We start from the raw sequence: 14,697 nt of genomic DNA, 5'->3' as shown, positions 1-14,697 counted from the left end.
TGCCCTCTGGAAGGAGGTTAAGAAGCATTAAATGCTCTTCCAACAGATATAAATTTACCTTTGTTCCAGAGGCAATAAGGCTTTACAACATTACATTTTAGCAAGTTTTAAATGTACATTTCTAATACATGTGTTTTTCCAAAGTCTTTTTTTTTTTTTTACTATTTTTGAAGTTATACATGAAGCATGCAGGATTGTTGTTGTTTTTTTAACACTGTTTGTAAGTGATTTGTCTCTTTATGTTTTCGTTTTATCATGAAATGCTATTACCCTAATCTAATTGCCCCTGGTGGGATTAATAAAGTTGTTAAACCTTAAACTATCATTAATTGATTGGTTGATTTAATTTTATTTCTCATTTTTTTTCTTTTGCTTATTATTTTAGTAAAAGCCTTGCTTTCACATCATCTTAAGATTGATAATAGATGATAATAATAATAAATGTTTCATTAGAGGCAAATCAGCATATTAAATGACTTCTGAAGCCTGGAGTAATGATGCTGAAAATTCAGCTTTGCATCCCAAGAATAAATGACACATTTTATAATATATGAGCGGTCACTACATTCAGATTCCATATAAAATAATGATTGTCTTACTGCAAAAGAATGAGCACGATGAGAATGAAGGCAGCCATGATGATAAAAGGCATCCCAGGGAAGGTTGGCAGGGTCAGAGGGTACAGACCGTTAAAGATGGTAGCAGCGATGAGGATGCAGGTCGCTTCCACTGAGGCCGAGAAGGAGAACATGGCACCTGAACACATCAGAATTCAGCTCCATCAAAACATGAAACAGCAATGGAGCACAATCACGCTCTGCTGGCTGCAAGGAAATTCAATTCATGCTTCACAAATTTAAAGGACATACATAGAGTTGAAGTCCACTTTATTTTTTCCTTTTTAAATATTTCTCAAATGATGTTTAACAGAGCAAGGAATATCTAATAATATTTTTTTCTTGCAGATAAAACATTTTTAAAGCCATTTTAAGGTCTAAATTATAGCCCCTTTGAGCTAATTTGTTTTTTTGATAGTCTACTGAACAAACCATCATTACCCAATGACTTGCCTAATTACCCTAACCTGCCTAGTTAACCTAATTAACCTAGTTAAGCCTTTAAATGTCACTTTAAACTGCATAGAAGTGTCTTGAAAAATATCTAGTCAAATCTTATTTACTGTCATCATGGCAAAGATAAAATAAATCAGTTATTAGAAATGAGTTATTAAAAGTATTATGTTTAGAAATGTGTTGAAAAAAAACCTCTCTGTTAAACAGAATTTGGGGAAAAAAATATACAGGGGGGCTAATAATTCAGGTGGCCTAATAATTCTGACTTCAACTATATATATATATATATATATATATGTATATGTATATGTATATGTATATGTGTGTATATATATATATATATATATATATATATATATATATATATATATGTATATGTATATGTATATGTATATGTGTATATATATATATATATATATATATATATATATATATATATATATATATATGTATATGTATATGTATATGTATATATATATATATATATATATATATATATATATATATATATATATATATATATATATATATATATATATATATATACAAAAGTTCTGTATGTTTCTCAAATCTGATTGGCTGATAGCCATGTGATATTCTGCAATATCATAACTTGTAACTTATATTAACTCTTGTGTATTACTCCGCCCACATGACAGCAGATCAATAAACTCAGCACAGTTTGACAAATATTGCTGCTGTTGGACAACACAATGTACTTTTGAGGCTTTTTTAGTCGAGAAAGTAGTTGTTGAGATTGCAACTGTGCAGTTTATTTATAGGTATAGTGCCTATTTTAAATATTTATCATTTTGCAGATTCAGCGCATCAGTGGCCATTAGCCTGTCTTTGAGCAGAGCAAAGTGTTGACTTTCTGCCACAAGTTGGCGACAGAGACTGTATAAAACGTCCTTAGGGGAAGAAAAACTCAGCAAAAAATGTCAAATTACAGCTGATTAAATCATTATAAAACAGAAAGTGACATTCTAAGTCGATCTCTCTCTCTCTCTTTTTTATGTTGTAGTGCTGTATTTATACCATAGTAATCATGGGTTAATTACTGTGATCTCCTGATTGCAACAGAGAAATACTGGGAAATCTCTGTAGGCTGATGGCATTTCATGCCGTTCAGCTGTATAATCTTAAAAAGTGAGCAAAATCTCCTGTTTTGTCATCACTTTGGATTTTACTCTAAAAAGCTTCAAAGTGACTATCTCTAAAGTGACGTTGGTGAATTAGCTGCACTTTTTGCTGTTATGACTGTCAGCTGCAGATGTAAATGAATGGCGGAAAAAAGTAGTTCCTTATACAAAAGGGTTTTTAGACACCCTTCGTGTTTGATGCGATTATGCTATATAAATGCAACATCACACTTTTAGCAGTGCGATACGCCTATATCTATAGTATAAAGTGCATATAAATATATAAAGTACATTTGTTTTCAAAGCTTAGTTTCTAATTTTGTTTTTATCACTATATTACTATTAGCAGTGCATTCTTCTAAATGTGTGCTTATATTCATTTAGTTTATGTCTCATTTAATTTAGTATTTTGTTTTAGTTATTTACGCCTAAATATTAAAACTAAATTTGTGTTGTTACATATGACAGACGGTTATACTGTATGTGTATCTAATATATTGAGAACATATATATATATATATATATATATATATATATATATATATATATATATATATATATATATATATATATATATACACTCAAAAAAAGGCCAATTCAAATATAAAAACATAGATTTGTTATTATTTGTTATTATAAAAAGATGATAAAAAAAGTTTAATAATAGGTTTTGTTACGGTTAAATACTGTACACTGCATCATAATAATAATAATAATAATAATAATAATAATAATAATAATAATAATTCCAATGAAAAAAACGTGAACAAAAAAAAAAAAAGAGTTTGAGTCTCACTTAATAAATTCCATGTGAAATTGTGGTGAAAAATAGAGTCAAAATCTAAATCTGAAAGTCAGTTCTAATCAATCCATTAAGGCAATCCATGCCCCACAATTACAAACTCCAAGCAAAAGACATCCGGAGAGTTGTGAATAAAACAAGCATTCCATTATCATGCCGTGGATGCACTTGAAATTCATAACCCCCTGATATTATCTGAGTGAAAGAATAATGGCGGTGGAAACTTGAGGTGTGTGCAGTAGATCGTTGGCCATGAATAATGGTTTGATCCCCTTTGATAAAAGATCTCCCCGAGCTACGCTGAACTTCACGACTGCTCTGACTAACTGGAGCAGAATGAGTCGCCGAGCATCAAGCCAGCCCGTAAGTGCCTGAAACACGCAATACTTATTGATCTCCGCCAGCGCTGGAAGTCATGTGAGGGCCAGAATGACTGCTAACTGCAATAACCTGAGTGACACATGCAATCCGAGACACCGGCCGAGAAAACGACTGTCAAAGTGGAAAGAGGCGACTCGAAAATGGTGCATTTATGGACCGGGAAGCCTGTTATCATGCCTTTTTCACAGTTGTAGCACTCTTGCATCAACGAGAGAATAAACAAAAGTAATGGGAAGAAAGATGTTTGTGTCCACAGACTAAATGGATACTTCCTTTTCGTTTTGGCTTGTAGCTGAACTCTGCGTGAGTGGAAACAAACCGAGGTGGAAATAAGATTATTCATGGCGTTGTTTGTTGTTGCTGATGCTTTGTTTTGTACTTAGGCGAGTTTGATAATTCTGTAGCTTTTTTTTTTTTTTGTATTATTAAGAAAGCTGGTGTTCAGTTCTTCCAGTTAATTATGCGTACCGCACCGCCTCTCATTAAGGATTCATGAAAGGACAATGGAGATTAAATCTTGGGCTTTTAGCTACGTTATCAGGCAGAAACAAACGTCAAAGAAAGGAAAGATTTAGAAGAAACGCATGACTCAAATCTTTTTGTCTTAGTGAAGGTCAAAACGCTTTGCAGTTTCCTGAGGGTCCTCAGGCTCATTTGTGTACTTGTAGATCAAACTGAAGGAAGAAAGCATCAATGTCATGTACACATTACACAATGTAAAATGCATTTATAGGAACACAACGAATCAGATGGGAATACCATGGTACTGAGAGATTACTGTTAGGGCTGTTCAATTAATCAAAAATTCGGTTTCGATTTTGGCTTCTAACGATTATGAGAAAATATTAATCAAGATAAAACGATTATTGCATCATATACCGCCCCTTTCCAGTTGTACACATTTGTTGCTCTGCAAAGCTCAGTTTCACGTTAAAATTACTAAAAGCATGTACTGTAATGTAACTTTTGCAGCACGGGATGCAGATCATTCATTGATATACAGGGTGGGCCATTTATATGGATTCACCTTAATAAAATGGGAATGGTTGGTGATATTAACGTCCTGTTTGTGGCACATTAGTCTATGTGATGGGGCTTGTAAATAACTCATGAAAGAATAAAGTTACGTCAAAACCAAGCACACCATTGTTTTTTCTTGTGAAATTCTCAATGAGTTCATTAAGGTGTATCCATATAAATAGCCCACCCTGTACATTCGAATCATTCATGTTTTTGGAAAGCACGAATAAGCACATGCTGTTGTGTGTGTGCACGCTCAGCCTCAGAGACGAGCAGAGCACACACATCTAAAGTCATCCTAATGTGAGCACTTAAATGGTCAAATACATGTAAATTTGTGTCAAAACGCGGTGTTCAGTGATTGTATTCATATTAACCCTCATTTGTGTAATAAACGAGTTGAGAATCAAACAACATGGGACAGCATAAATCAGAACCGCACTGCTCTTAAAGTGACAGCGCACAATATTCCTGCCGCAGACTGATTTTACGAATCAAACAACAAAAGGACAAAATCACTCACTGCTCTGGCCTGAAGGACTTTTGTAGCTAAAATAAAGTTTTTTTTCTTGCAGTGAAGATGCTAAAAAGCACAGTTTGTTTCATATTTTTATTCTATTATATTTATTTCCCTTTCCTTATTTACAGGGAGGAAAATAACTATATATACAGTTGAAGTCAGAATTATTAGCCCTCCTGAATTATTAGCGACCCTTTTTCCCCAATTTCTGTTTAATGGAAAGAAGTTTTTTTTAATAGATCTTTTTTTTTTTGGGCCTTTTTATTAGATAGGACAGTATTTACACAGGAAGCGAAGTTGAAGAAAGAGGGGTGCTAGGGTAGGGAAATGTCCTCGACCTGGGATTCAAACTCAGGATGCCCTGACATGCTACTGCACCATATGTTGGCTCGCTAACCACTAGGCTATTGCGCCGACATTAAGAACTTATTTCTAATAACTGATTTATTTTATCATTGCTATGATGACAGTACATAATATTTTACTAGATATTTTTCAAGATACTATATTGCTTAAGGGGGCTAATAATATTGACCCTAAAATAGGTTTCAAAATATTTAAACCTTTATTCTAGCCAAAATAAAACAAATAAGACTTTCTCCAGAAGAAAAAAATATTATAGGAAATTCTGTGAAAAATTCCTTGCTCTGTTAAACTTCATTTGGGAAATATATATATTTTTTTAATTCACAGGAGGGCAAATAATTTTGACTTCAACGGATAATCAGTTTGAATAATCGTGATTACATATGACCAATATAATCGTGATTTAGATTTTTCCGATAATTACTGCAGCCCTAATTACTGTATTGATAATGTTTCTGCTAAGAAGTCAAGTGTTAGGGCTTTTTTACACAACCCACACATAAGCTGGCAAATCTTTGCAAAAAAATGTTTTAACTCAAATGGAAATTAGATTTCCAACAATTAGACTGGTTTCCCACAAGATGTTAGAGTGGCTGACTGTAGTATTGGTAACCTAGCAACCAATAGTAAACAAGACAAGCATAATGAAGACATGTGGGAAATAATAGCTATGTCTCATTTCCAGTGTTGGGGAGGTTACTTTGGAAATGTAATAAATTACAGATTACCCTATTTAAAATGTAATTAATTGTGTACCTTTTCAAATACTTTATAAAAGTAAAGTAACTAATTACATCTGATTACTTTTTGATTAGTTTTAAGTTACTAATAGATATTTTCAACTAAATCATTTTCAAGCATTTATACGAACCAGGTGTGACCTTATAGTAGTTCTGTTTACTGTTAGAATTTCAGAATATTTCATCACATGAATTAAGATTAAATTAATTTAATGAAAAAAAAAAACATCTAAACTATTTTTGCAGTTTTCATTTTTAAATCAAAGCAACTTAAATCCAAGTGAATCGTATCTTTGTGATCAATATAACGGTCAAAGAAACATGAGGCATAATTGTCCAGTTCAGCTATTTACTGCAAATAACATGCTGCACCAAACAGAAACAAATTATAGTATAGAACAGCAAAGACAAAAAAATCCCCAAAAACAGATATTACACATGTAAAATACTATAATAATTTATAGTAAAGGGAAATATTTAGCAATAAGTAGTATATTGTTTATTTATTTACAACTTTTCATTAATAAATTACACTACATAATGTAGTATCATTAGTAACTATATATATATATATATATAGACCTCCTCTCCCTCATCTTTCCATCAAGCAAATTTCTCGTGTTAGCCTATATCGTGCATATCAAAAACAGGCAAAGCAACAGATTAATATTATTTAACATATCCCAGATTTTTTAAGACAATTTTTAGATGTAACCCCATTTGTAATCTTTAACATTTACATAAGGAACTGTAATTTAATAACACATTTTTTTCTCAGTAACTGTAAAAAATTACTGTTACATTTATTTTGTATTTAAATTTTGTAACGCCATTACATGTAACTAGTTACTCCCCAACACTGCTCATTTCAGAGGCTGCATCCTCAGAAGGATGCATTCATAGACCACTGCGTCATCGCGGCACAACAAAGGCTGTCTTATTTCCCAAAAAATCCCAAGGCTCCTTCAAATGCAGCTTCCAATTGTGTCCTTCGTTTCCCAGGTAATGAAGGATACAACCGGTGGATCCTTTGCGTCCTCGAACATGACAAAATTTCTTGTGCGCCATAACAGCAGATAACAGCTTTTTTTTCTTTTTTAAAGAAAACTCTGGATTAAATGTATAGATTAGGTTTTATCAGGTTAAAAAACAAAGAGTATGACATGTCTTACTAAAAATTGATTTTATAGACAACATTTTTATGTGTACATGTGTGGATCAAAGGAAATATATTTCCAGCTTCTGTAAACTTTGCTTTGCCTTCAGAATGCTTAAAATAAGTTTTAAAATCCCTTAATTACAAATTTTATTACTGCTTATTAATGGCAGCTGTTACAGTTGCTAGGTGATGAGATCTGTCCTCTGTAGGCTAGATTGTCTCATTTCAAGGCACTCGGTTTAGCTTGTGTGGACTTCGAAGGACTCACCTTTGAAGTGGGGCTGGGCGATAAAAAATGTAACAGTATTTATTGACCGTACACCATTGTCAATAACGATTAAAAAAAAGTTTGGTGTGAAGTTTCAGTATAAAGCACTATAGTTTTATTAAAATGTGGCTGCTGAGCACATACCTTGGAAAGAATGCCAATAAACTTAGGGTGTAAGTTTGCCTTTTCCAATGGCAACTTTTTTTTTTGATTTATTAACAAGAACCAGCATGTACAGTTTTATTTATTAAACAAAATCAATTCACATTCCTCTACAAGAAGGATTAAATGGGGAAAAAACAGGGAGGGTACATAATTATTAATTTATATATAAAATATATTGCACACGTTTGTCCAATTTTAGTTATTAACCAGAGTAATTAAATGTACGTTTACTACAGAAATTATATTTATGCAAACATTTTTACACAAAAATTTTAAAGGAGGAGCATATATTAACTTTTTTTTTCATTGCTTTTCTATTTTTAGACTTAGAAATCACTTTATTTACATTTAAATCTCTTTTTATAGCACCATGAAGAGAGCTTTGCTTTGAGGATTTATGTATGTGAAATTTACATAATAATAAAATAAAGTTTCTAATAAGACCAGCATCTTTTAAAGAGCAATCCTTAACATTATAACCCAAAATCACTTATAAGATGCGGGAAATGATTTTAAAACATTATGAGCAATAAAAGCTTCAACATTAATAAAAAAAAAAGAGTATATTGGCAAAACCAAAATAAATGTAAACTCTTTTTTTGTTCCCTTTTAAGTCTAAAACTTCAAGTGAGCATAAAAAAATGTTGTTTTTTTTTGCAAATTAGTTCATTTTTATTTAGAATTTGTCAGTTCCATCACTCATTTATCATGCAGTATTACAAAATGTGTATTAACACTGGGTGATGAAAACCCAGCTATAGTCGTAATGCAACTTGACAAAACTGCAAACTTATTGTAAAACATATTTTATTACTGTGGTATTTATTTTTTTATCTAACATTTTTGCAGCAGCCATGATGTTAGGCTACCACTTCCAAATAGATACGATTTTATTTATTTTGTTTCTCTACTATGATACTTTACACTGTTTTGTGCTATTTTTAACACATCACTGTACCTTGTTCATCAGGTCCCACAATGGCAGAAGACAAAGAACGAATCACTGCTTGGCTGATACCAGATGGAGCACCGACTACAGCAACTACAAAAAAAAAAAAAAACACACAGACAGGACACAAACTTAAACACCACGTCAGAAACTTCAGAAAACTGGTAAGATTAATAGTAAACATTTAAATATGTTAAAGGGGTAATGAGCTGAGAAATCAGAATATTACAGTTCATTGTACCTCATTATTGTAGGTCATTATCCTGTAAATATTAGAGCTCAAAACTTTTGTGTTAGTCTAGAAACAGTTTTGAGGCCAATCTGCCAAAACGACAGGTTGTGAATAAATTTCATGTAGTAGTTATGGTGGCTAATAGAGCTTAAATGCTATGAAAGTTAAGAAAAAACATGCAAACAGAAAAACACTAGCAAACTATGCAAACATATTACTCAGTTTAAAAACATGTGCATGCAAATTTTCTCAAACTATGTACAGTAAATGCCAAATTACATACACAGACCACAATGGAAATGTGTCTGATATATGTTAATAAGGTGAACTTATTTGTTTATTAAATGGCGTTACAGTAGTTCAATGTTCTATAACTTAAAGTTGTTCTGAAAGTAATTCTTGCTAATATTTAATGTTAACTGTGCAATTTGTTAGATTAGTATTGCTAAAACTATACAAGGTACTGTATGACCAGGACATAAAAGTAAACAACATGTGAACAATCTACCAAAGTGTGATTCTCATCAAGGTATCATTTTTTTGTTTTTCTTTTCTTTTCTTTATTTATTTTTTCCTTCCTTTCTTTCTTTCTTTCTTTCTTTCTTTCTTTCTTTCTTTCTTTCTTTCTTTCTTTCTTTCTTTCTTTTTTCCCTGCTCACTTAATAGTTACTTAATTGGTAAACAAGGCAAATCATTTTTTTACAAATATTAATATTCCCTATTTTATTGTATTATTGTAAACAAAACTTAAAAGTACTTAAAATACAGCAACCTCCCGCTCTCCCTCGGGAAGCCAATACGGAAGTTACTAAAACTGCAATTCATCGACTCGCCTTGGGGGGCTGGCTCCAGGAAATCCAGGTCATTTCTGACTGCAGTGGGAAATTGGCCATTTTTAAAGCTGATAAAAACATGCTTACAGCCTGGTACAAAAGATGCCTTTGGTACATATAGCCACGATTAACCTTCATGACAACTGTGAGGGGGGTGAATTTTTTTAGAACTCATCCGTTTCGTTTGTATTAAGTTATAATAAGTTTGCATAATTAAGGGCGTGGCCACTTGAGTGACAGCTAGGTCTCGCTGCTCGCTGTCCCGTCACCTCAGCTCATTACGGCTAATTAGCCGATGATCTCGGCATATACATCGCATTTTTGTGTTGATTAATGTTTCTTTACACAGTCAATTGCCTTTTGGGATTATTTCCTACAATTATCAGATGATATGGGATGCTTTGTGCACTTAATTGTGCTCACAAACCATTCACGTGGGCTCCGTTTCCCTGGTGAGTGAAATTATATACTTATATACCATCTCTGTAAATGTATTTGTTTTATTTAAGATCATTCATCATTTATATTTTCTTTAGAGCTGTAATGCCCTCCAGAATCTGACAGATTGGTTAGCTGTAGACTATAGAACAGTCATCTGAAGCGTTGTCATACAGTATTATGCTAGAGTTCATCAATAGTCTTGCATTTACTAACACACACTATATTTGAAGTGTTTGGACGTATTTCGCGTTTTCCTCCTGTAGAAAAACATCATAAGAACAATGTTTAGTAGCTCAATGTATTACTACAGTGTTTTTAAAAGTCTAAAGACTTTATTGATATAGTGTACAACCAAGCACATGAGGTCAGAACACAAACGAGTCGCAGGTAATAGAGTATTAAGCATTTCTCCCAAAGTAAAGTCTGTCTGCCAGCTCCAAGCAAAATGCCAGCAGGTTTCTGTAGCTCCGCTCACTCTCCGCCTCTTTGCCCTTGTTTGGTATCCTGCCGTCGGTGCGATGACGCACGAACAAAATGGTGACGGTTGGCCGCGCCTACTTGCAGCTTCATTTTTTTTTTTTTTTTTTTTTTTTTATTATGCAAGAAAGAACATTACAGAAATACAATATGAACAAGGGGACAAAGAGGGTCATATAAATAAGATTCCAGCAAATTAAACAAGTTTAAATGATTTACACCAAGAAAGCGTTTTACATGCAATGCAATTGTTAGAGTCTTTTAAAGAGTTCACATAAATTTCAAAGTCCTTTCTGAAAATAAAAAAGTGAGGGTGTTCTTTGAAAATTTACATTTATGGATGTAAAATTTTGCTAAAAACAACAATAAATTAATAATAAATTTACAATGAGAAGGATCTACATTCAGCGAGTAACCAAAGGATACAATTTTTGGGGAGATGCAGAAGTTTGGAAATAGGAATTTTTTAATGAAATTGGAAAAGTCTACCCAAAACACTTTACAGTAAGTACACTCCCAAAATAAATGGTTTAGCGTTTCATCATATTGAGTACAAAATGAGCATTTAGGGGAAATATTGTTATTATATTTAGCTAGTTTGGTATTTATTGGGTAGCAATAATTAATGATTTTGATTGAGACTTCAACAGCTTTATTAGATAAAAAGAATTTTTTTCTGAAGAAGCCAAAACTGTTCCCAATCTATGTCATCAAATGCATTATTCCAAAAACCTATGCAAGCAGGTAAAGAGATCCGAGAACTATTAATAACCAAGCGAATATCTTTGCTTGACATAGAACTGAGAAGAGTTTGATCAACAAAAAGATTTGTGTTGTCAAAAATAAAAGAATCTAAAGGACCTTTAGGGCCAGATTTGACTAAAAGTATAACACAATCAGGGATTGCACCAAAAACTATGGCATATTCTTTGGGGGGAACAGGAAAAGAAAACTGACGCATACATTTTTCGTATGAAAAAGGGACACCACAGTCATCTAAGAGCTGACTAACTAAAAGTATATTTTTATTAAACCAATTATTTAAAAAAAGAGATTTGTTTTTATATCTAATATTTTTATTATTCCAAATAAAATAGGTACGTGGAGAAAAAATATAATTATATGTATACTTGTAGCTTCATTTGCGCTCTTCAGAAACCTATGGGTGACGTCACGGATACTACGTCCATATATTTTACAGTCTATGGCTCACACCAATGAACCCAGAACCGCGACGCAAGCTCACCGCGAGTCACGTGACAAGAATTGACAGATCAGCTTCAGCTTGTATGGAATATTCATATTTCGGTAAGACTAATTTTCTCAGACAAACACAGAACACCCAAACTGTGCAGTGCTTTGTACATTTAACCATAAATAAAACCTGTATCAGAGAGTGGCAGCAATTTTTTGTCAGTTTGTCATCCTCTGAGAAAACGTTTACTTGTGGCATAGCAACCCCCTTACTGATATTTTTGTTATTGAATTTTAAGTAGGGCCGATTTAAAGGCCAAAGTCTTACTTTCAGTTACAAATTACCTACTGATGTTTTGCTTTTATATTTTACATTAGGCTATTATTCATTCATTCATTCATTCTCTTTTCGGCTTAGTCCCTTTATTAATCCGGGGTCACCAAAGCGAAATGAACCGCCAACTTATCCAGCATACGTTTTATGCAGCGAATGCTCTTCCAGCTGCAACCCATCTCTGGGAAACATTAGGCTATTATTTTAGCATATCTAGATATAGTAATAAACATACTGTTTGTTTGAAAACAAACTTTTTTGCCATCATTACAGCAAACTTATATGAGCGATTATATCATTAAATGTGGAGGGGGGCCTTACAATATTTTCTGGGGGAAAAGGGGGTCTCAGGCAAAAAATGGTTGGGAACCACTGCTTTAGGTCATTAGAAAACATTCTTTAATTTTGTAACACCACTATAAGCCACTAGTTGTACCGAAACCACCCACTTGCTCTTTCAAGTTAAAACAAAAACCCCACAATTAACTAATCTATGCGGTGATGCTAGAAGAATCCTGAAAGCAGTTCCGAAGTGTAAGTGAACGTAAATGGAATATTCAATAATTCATGAGCTTAATCTGTATGTATGAATTTCTGCGAGGTAATTGTGATTACAGAGCATGGGCTTTTCCTAATGGCTCAGAATGTAAAGTCACTCGGTGCTGATCATCCGTGATCAAGAAAAGAAAATCCTCAGGAGAACAAAAAAATTCTGCAATTGCATTGATGCGTATGCAGTGAGTCTTTCTCTATGTGTGTGTGCCATTTCTGAGGCGTCACACATGCGCTGTACTCTCCGAATGGAGGTTATGACTCTCGTGTGCCGCCGCTGTGCCCCTCATTATCGCAGCCAACAGAAAAGACCAGCATGCAAATTCCACCTTCCCAGGCGCTGATTATTCATCAGAGCCGGCACTCATCTCCCTTTAAAAAGCTTCAGTCCGCCACATCGATTAGAATAACAATTTCCCACAGCCATTTATTTAATTAACAGTATTAAGGCCGATCTATGGTGGCTGGCACAATGTTATCATTACTTAGCACTCCGAAAACTCGTCTTTAGAGGTGCGGCCCCTCTGGAAACAAGACAGCAGTGTGAATGTGAACTATAGAAAGTCTGGTCAGGTAGAGATTTTTCTCTTTTTTTCTGAACATTTACCCATTTGACTGTCTTGTTACAACAGTCAGCTGAAGTGAAGACTGTTGGGCCTCGAGTGGAAAACGTTTGCTTTGTGCATGTCACATACTGACAAAAGAAATCTACATTGTTCGAGGGAAGAGAGATGCGCTTTGATAGGCTCGCTGACAGATTTGAAACAGGGTCAGTCGTGTTGTTTCGAACCAGCTTTAAGGTTTGGAGTGTAAAGCATTTCCCCCGATGCTGTGCGACAGCGTATCAAATGTCATTAGCATAACATCACTTCCAAAGTCAATGACAGCTAAAAAAAAAAAATAATAATAGATCATACAAATCTCTTTTATCATCACTAGTGTTTTGTTTTGGTTTTTGAAGTCTTTGATTTGCTAGTCAAAAGTTATTTATAATATATTATATACAGAACTATATATTTATATAGTATAGGTTGTTTTCACATGGCGTCATTATCGAAGCGAAAGATGGAGGGCAGGAAGTGATTCTTCTATACAGGAATCGCCATCAGAACATCAAAATGTTCTTGTTTTATGTTGTTTAGTGAAGTTTATTTATAAACTAATTTCGAAAGGATCACGTGCTTATGATTGCTAGCGGCTGGATCCGCATTATCCAATTCTCAATGCACCAATCAGACGACTCCTAAGCTACTACAAATATCCTGGGTTACATACCACCGCTATCTTCATTTTGAAGAATCCCCCCATTCACCCCTACTCCTCCTTCTTCCTAGATGGGTGACACGGTGGCCCAGTGCTTAGCACTGTTGCCTCACAGCAAGAATGTCTCTGGTTCCAGGCTTTACCAAACCAGCAGACATTTCTGTGCGGAGTTTGCATTTTCTTCCCGTGCTCACATGGGTTTCCCCCAGGTTCCCCGGTTTCCTCCCACCGTCCAAAAAACATGGAACATAAGTTAATTGACTTATCCAAACCGGCACTATAGATATGCTTCTAGTAAATGGTTATCTCTCAAGAGTAATCACTGGCTGTTGATTGGTTATTACAGCAGGAGAGTTCTCGAGATCTACCTGAGCTCAAACTCCCCTCTCGCCTTACAACGGGAGGGAGCCTCGGGCTCGAGGATCTTATGAGCTCAGGGCTCTCTCCCTGGACAGCATGCCAAACAAGCTTATAATTAATCATCAGCTACGTGTGAACTCTTGAATAATTGCTTAAATCAGCCAAAATAAGAAATGCCGGACAACTTTTATAGACTTCCAAAAGTTTTCGCGCATAAAGGGGGAAAGTTCAAGAAACTGTCTGAAAAATGAAAAAAGGCAGCAGCATGTAATCAACATTTATTCAATACATCCATGTGTTTTCATTTTGCTGCACTAATAAAGATTATATACTGGCCTAGCTATATGTATAAATATGTTAATTTGTTATATAAAAATCAGATACAAACACCACACTTATACAATTTCCAGGAGAACATATAACTCA

General features: G+C 34.0%; 1 protein-coding gene across 1 annotated transcript in view; it reads right to left on the bottom strand.

The window, feature by feature from the left end:
* The window catches only part of zgc:174356 (uncharacterized protein LOC100137120 homolog), a 94,823-nt gene that overhangs the window by 38,797 nt on the left and 41,329 nt on the right, over positions 1–14,697 (bottom strand). Inside the window, exons 5-6 of the mRNA XM_056477298.1 lie at positions 8,595–8,678; positions 600–756 (exon numbers count right to left, since the gene is read on the bottom strand). Coding sequence (XP_056333273.1) covers positions 600–756; positions 8,595–8,678 — 241 coding nt within the window. The remainder of the gene's footprint in view (positions 1–599; positions 757–8,594; positions 8,679–14,697) is intronic.

The sequence above is a fragment of the Danio aesculapii genome, chromosome 17 (assembly GCF_903798145.1).
Source record: "Danio aesculapii chromosome 17, fDanAes4.1, whole genome shotgun sequence".
Classification (NCBI taxonomy): Eukaryota; Metazoa; Chordata; class Actinopteri; order Cypriniformes; family Danionidae; genus Danio; species Danio aesculapii.
This window is presented reverse-complemented; position numbering and strand designations above follow the sequence as displayed.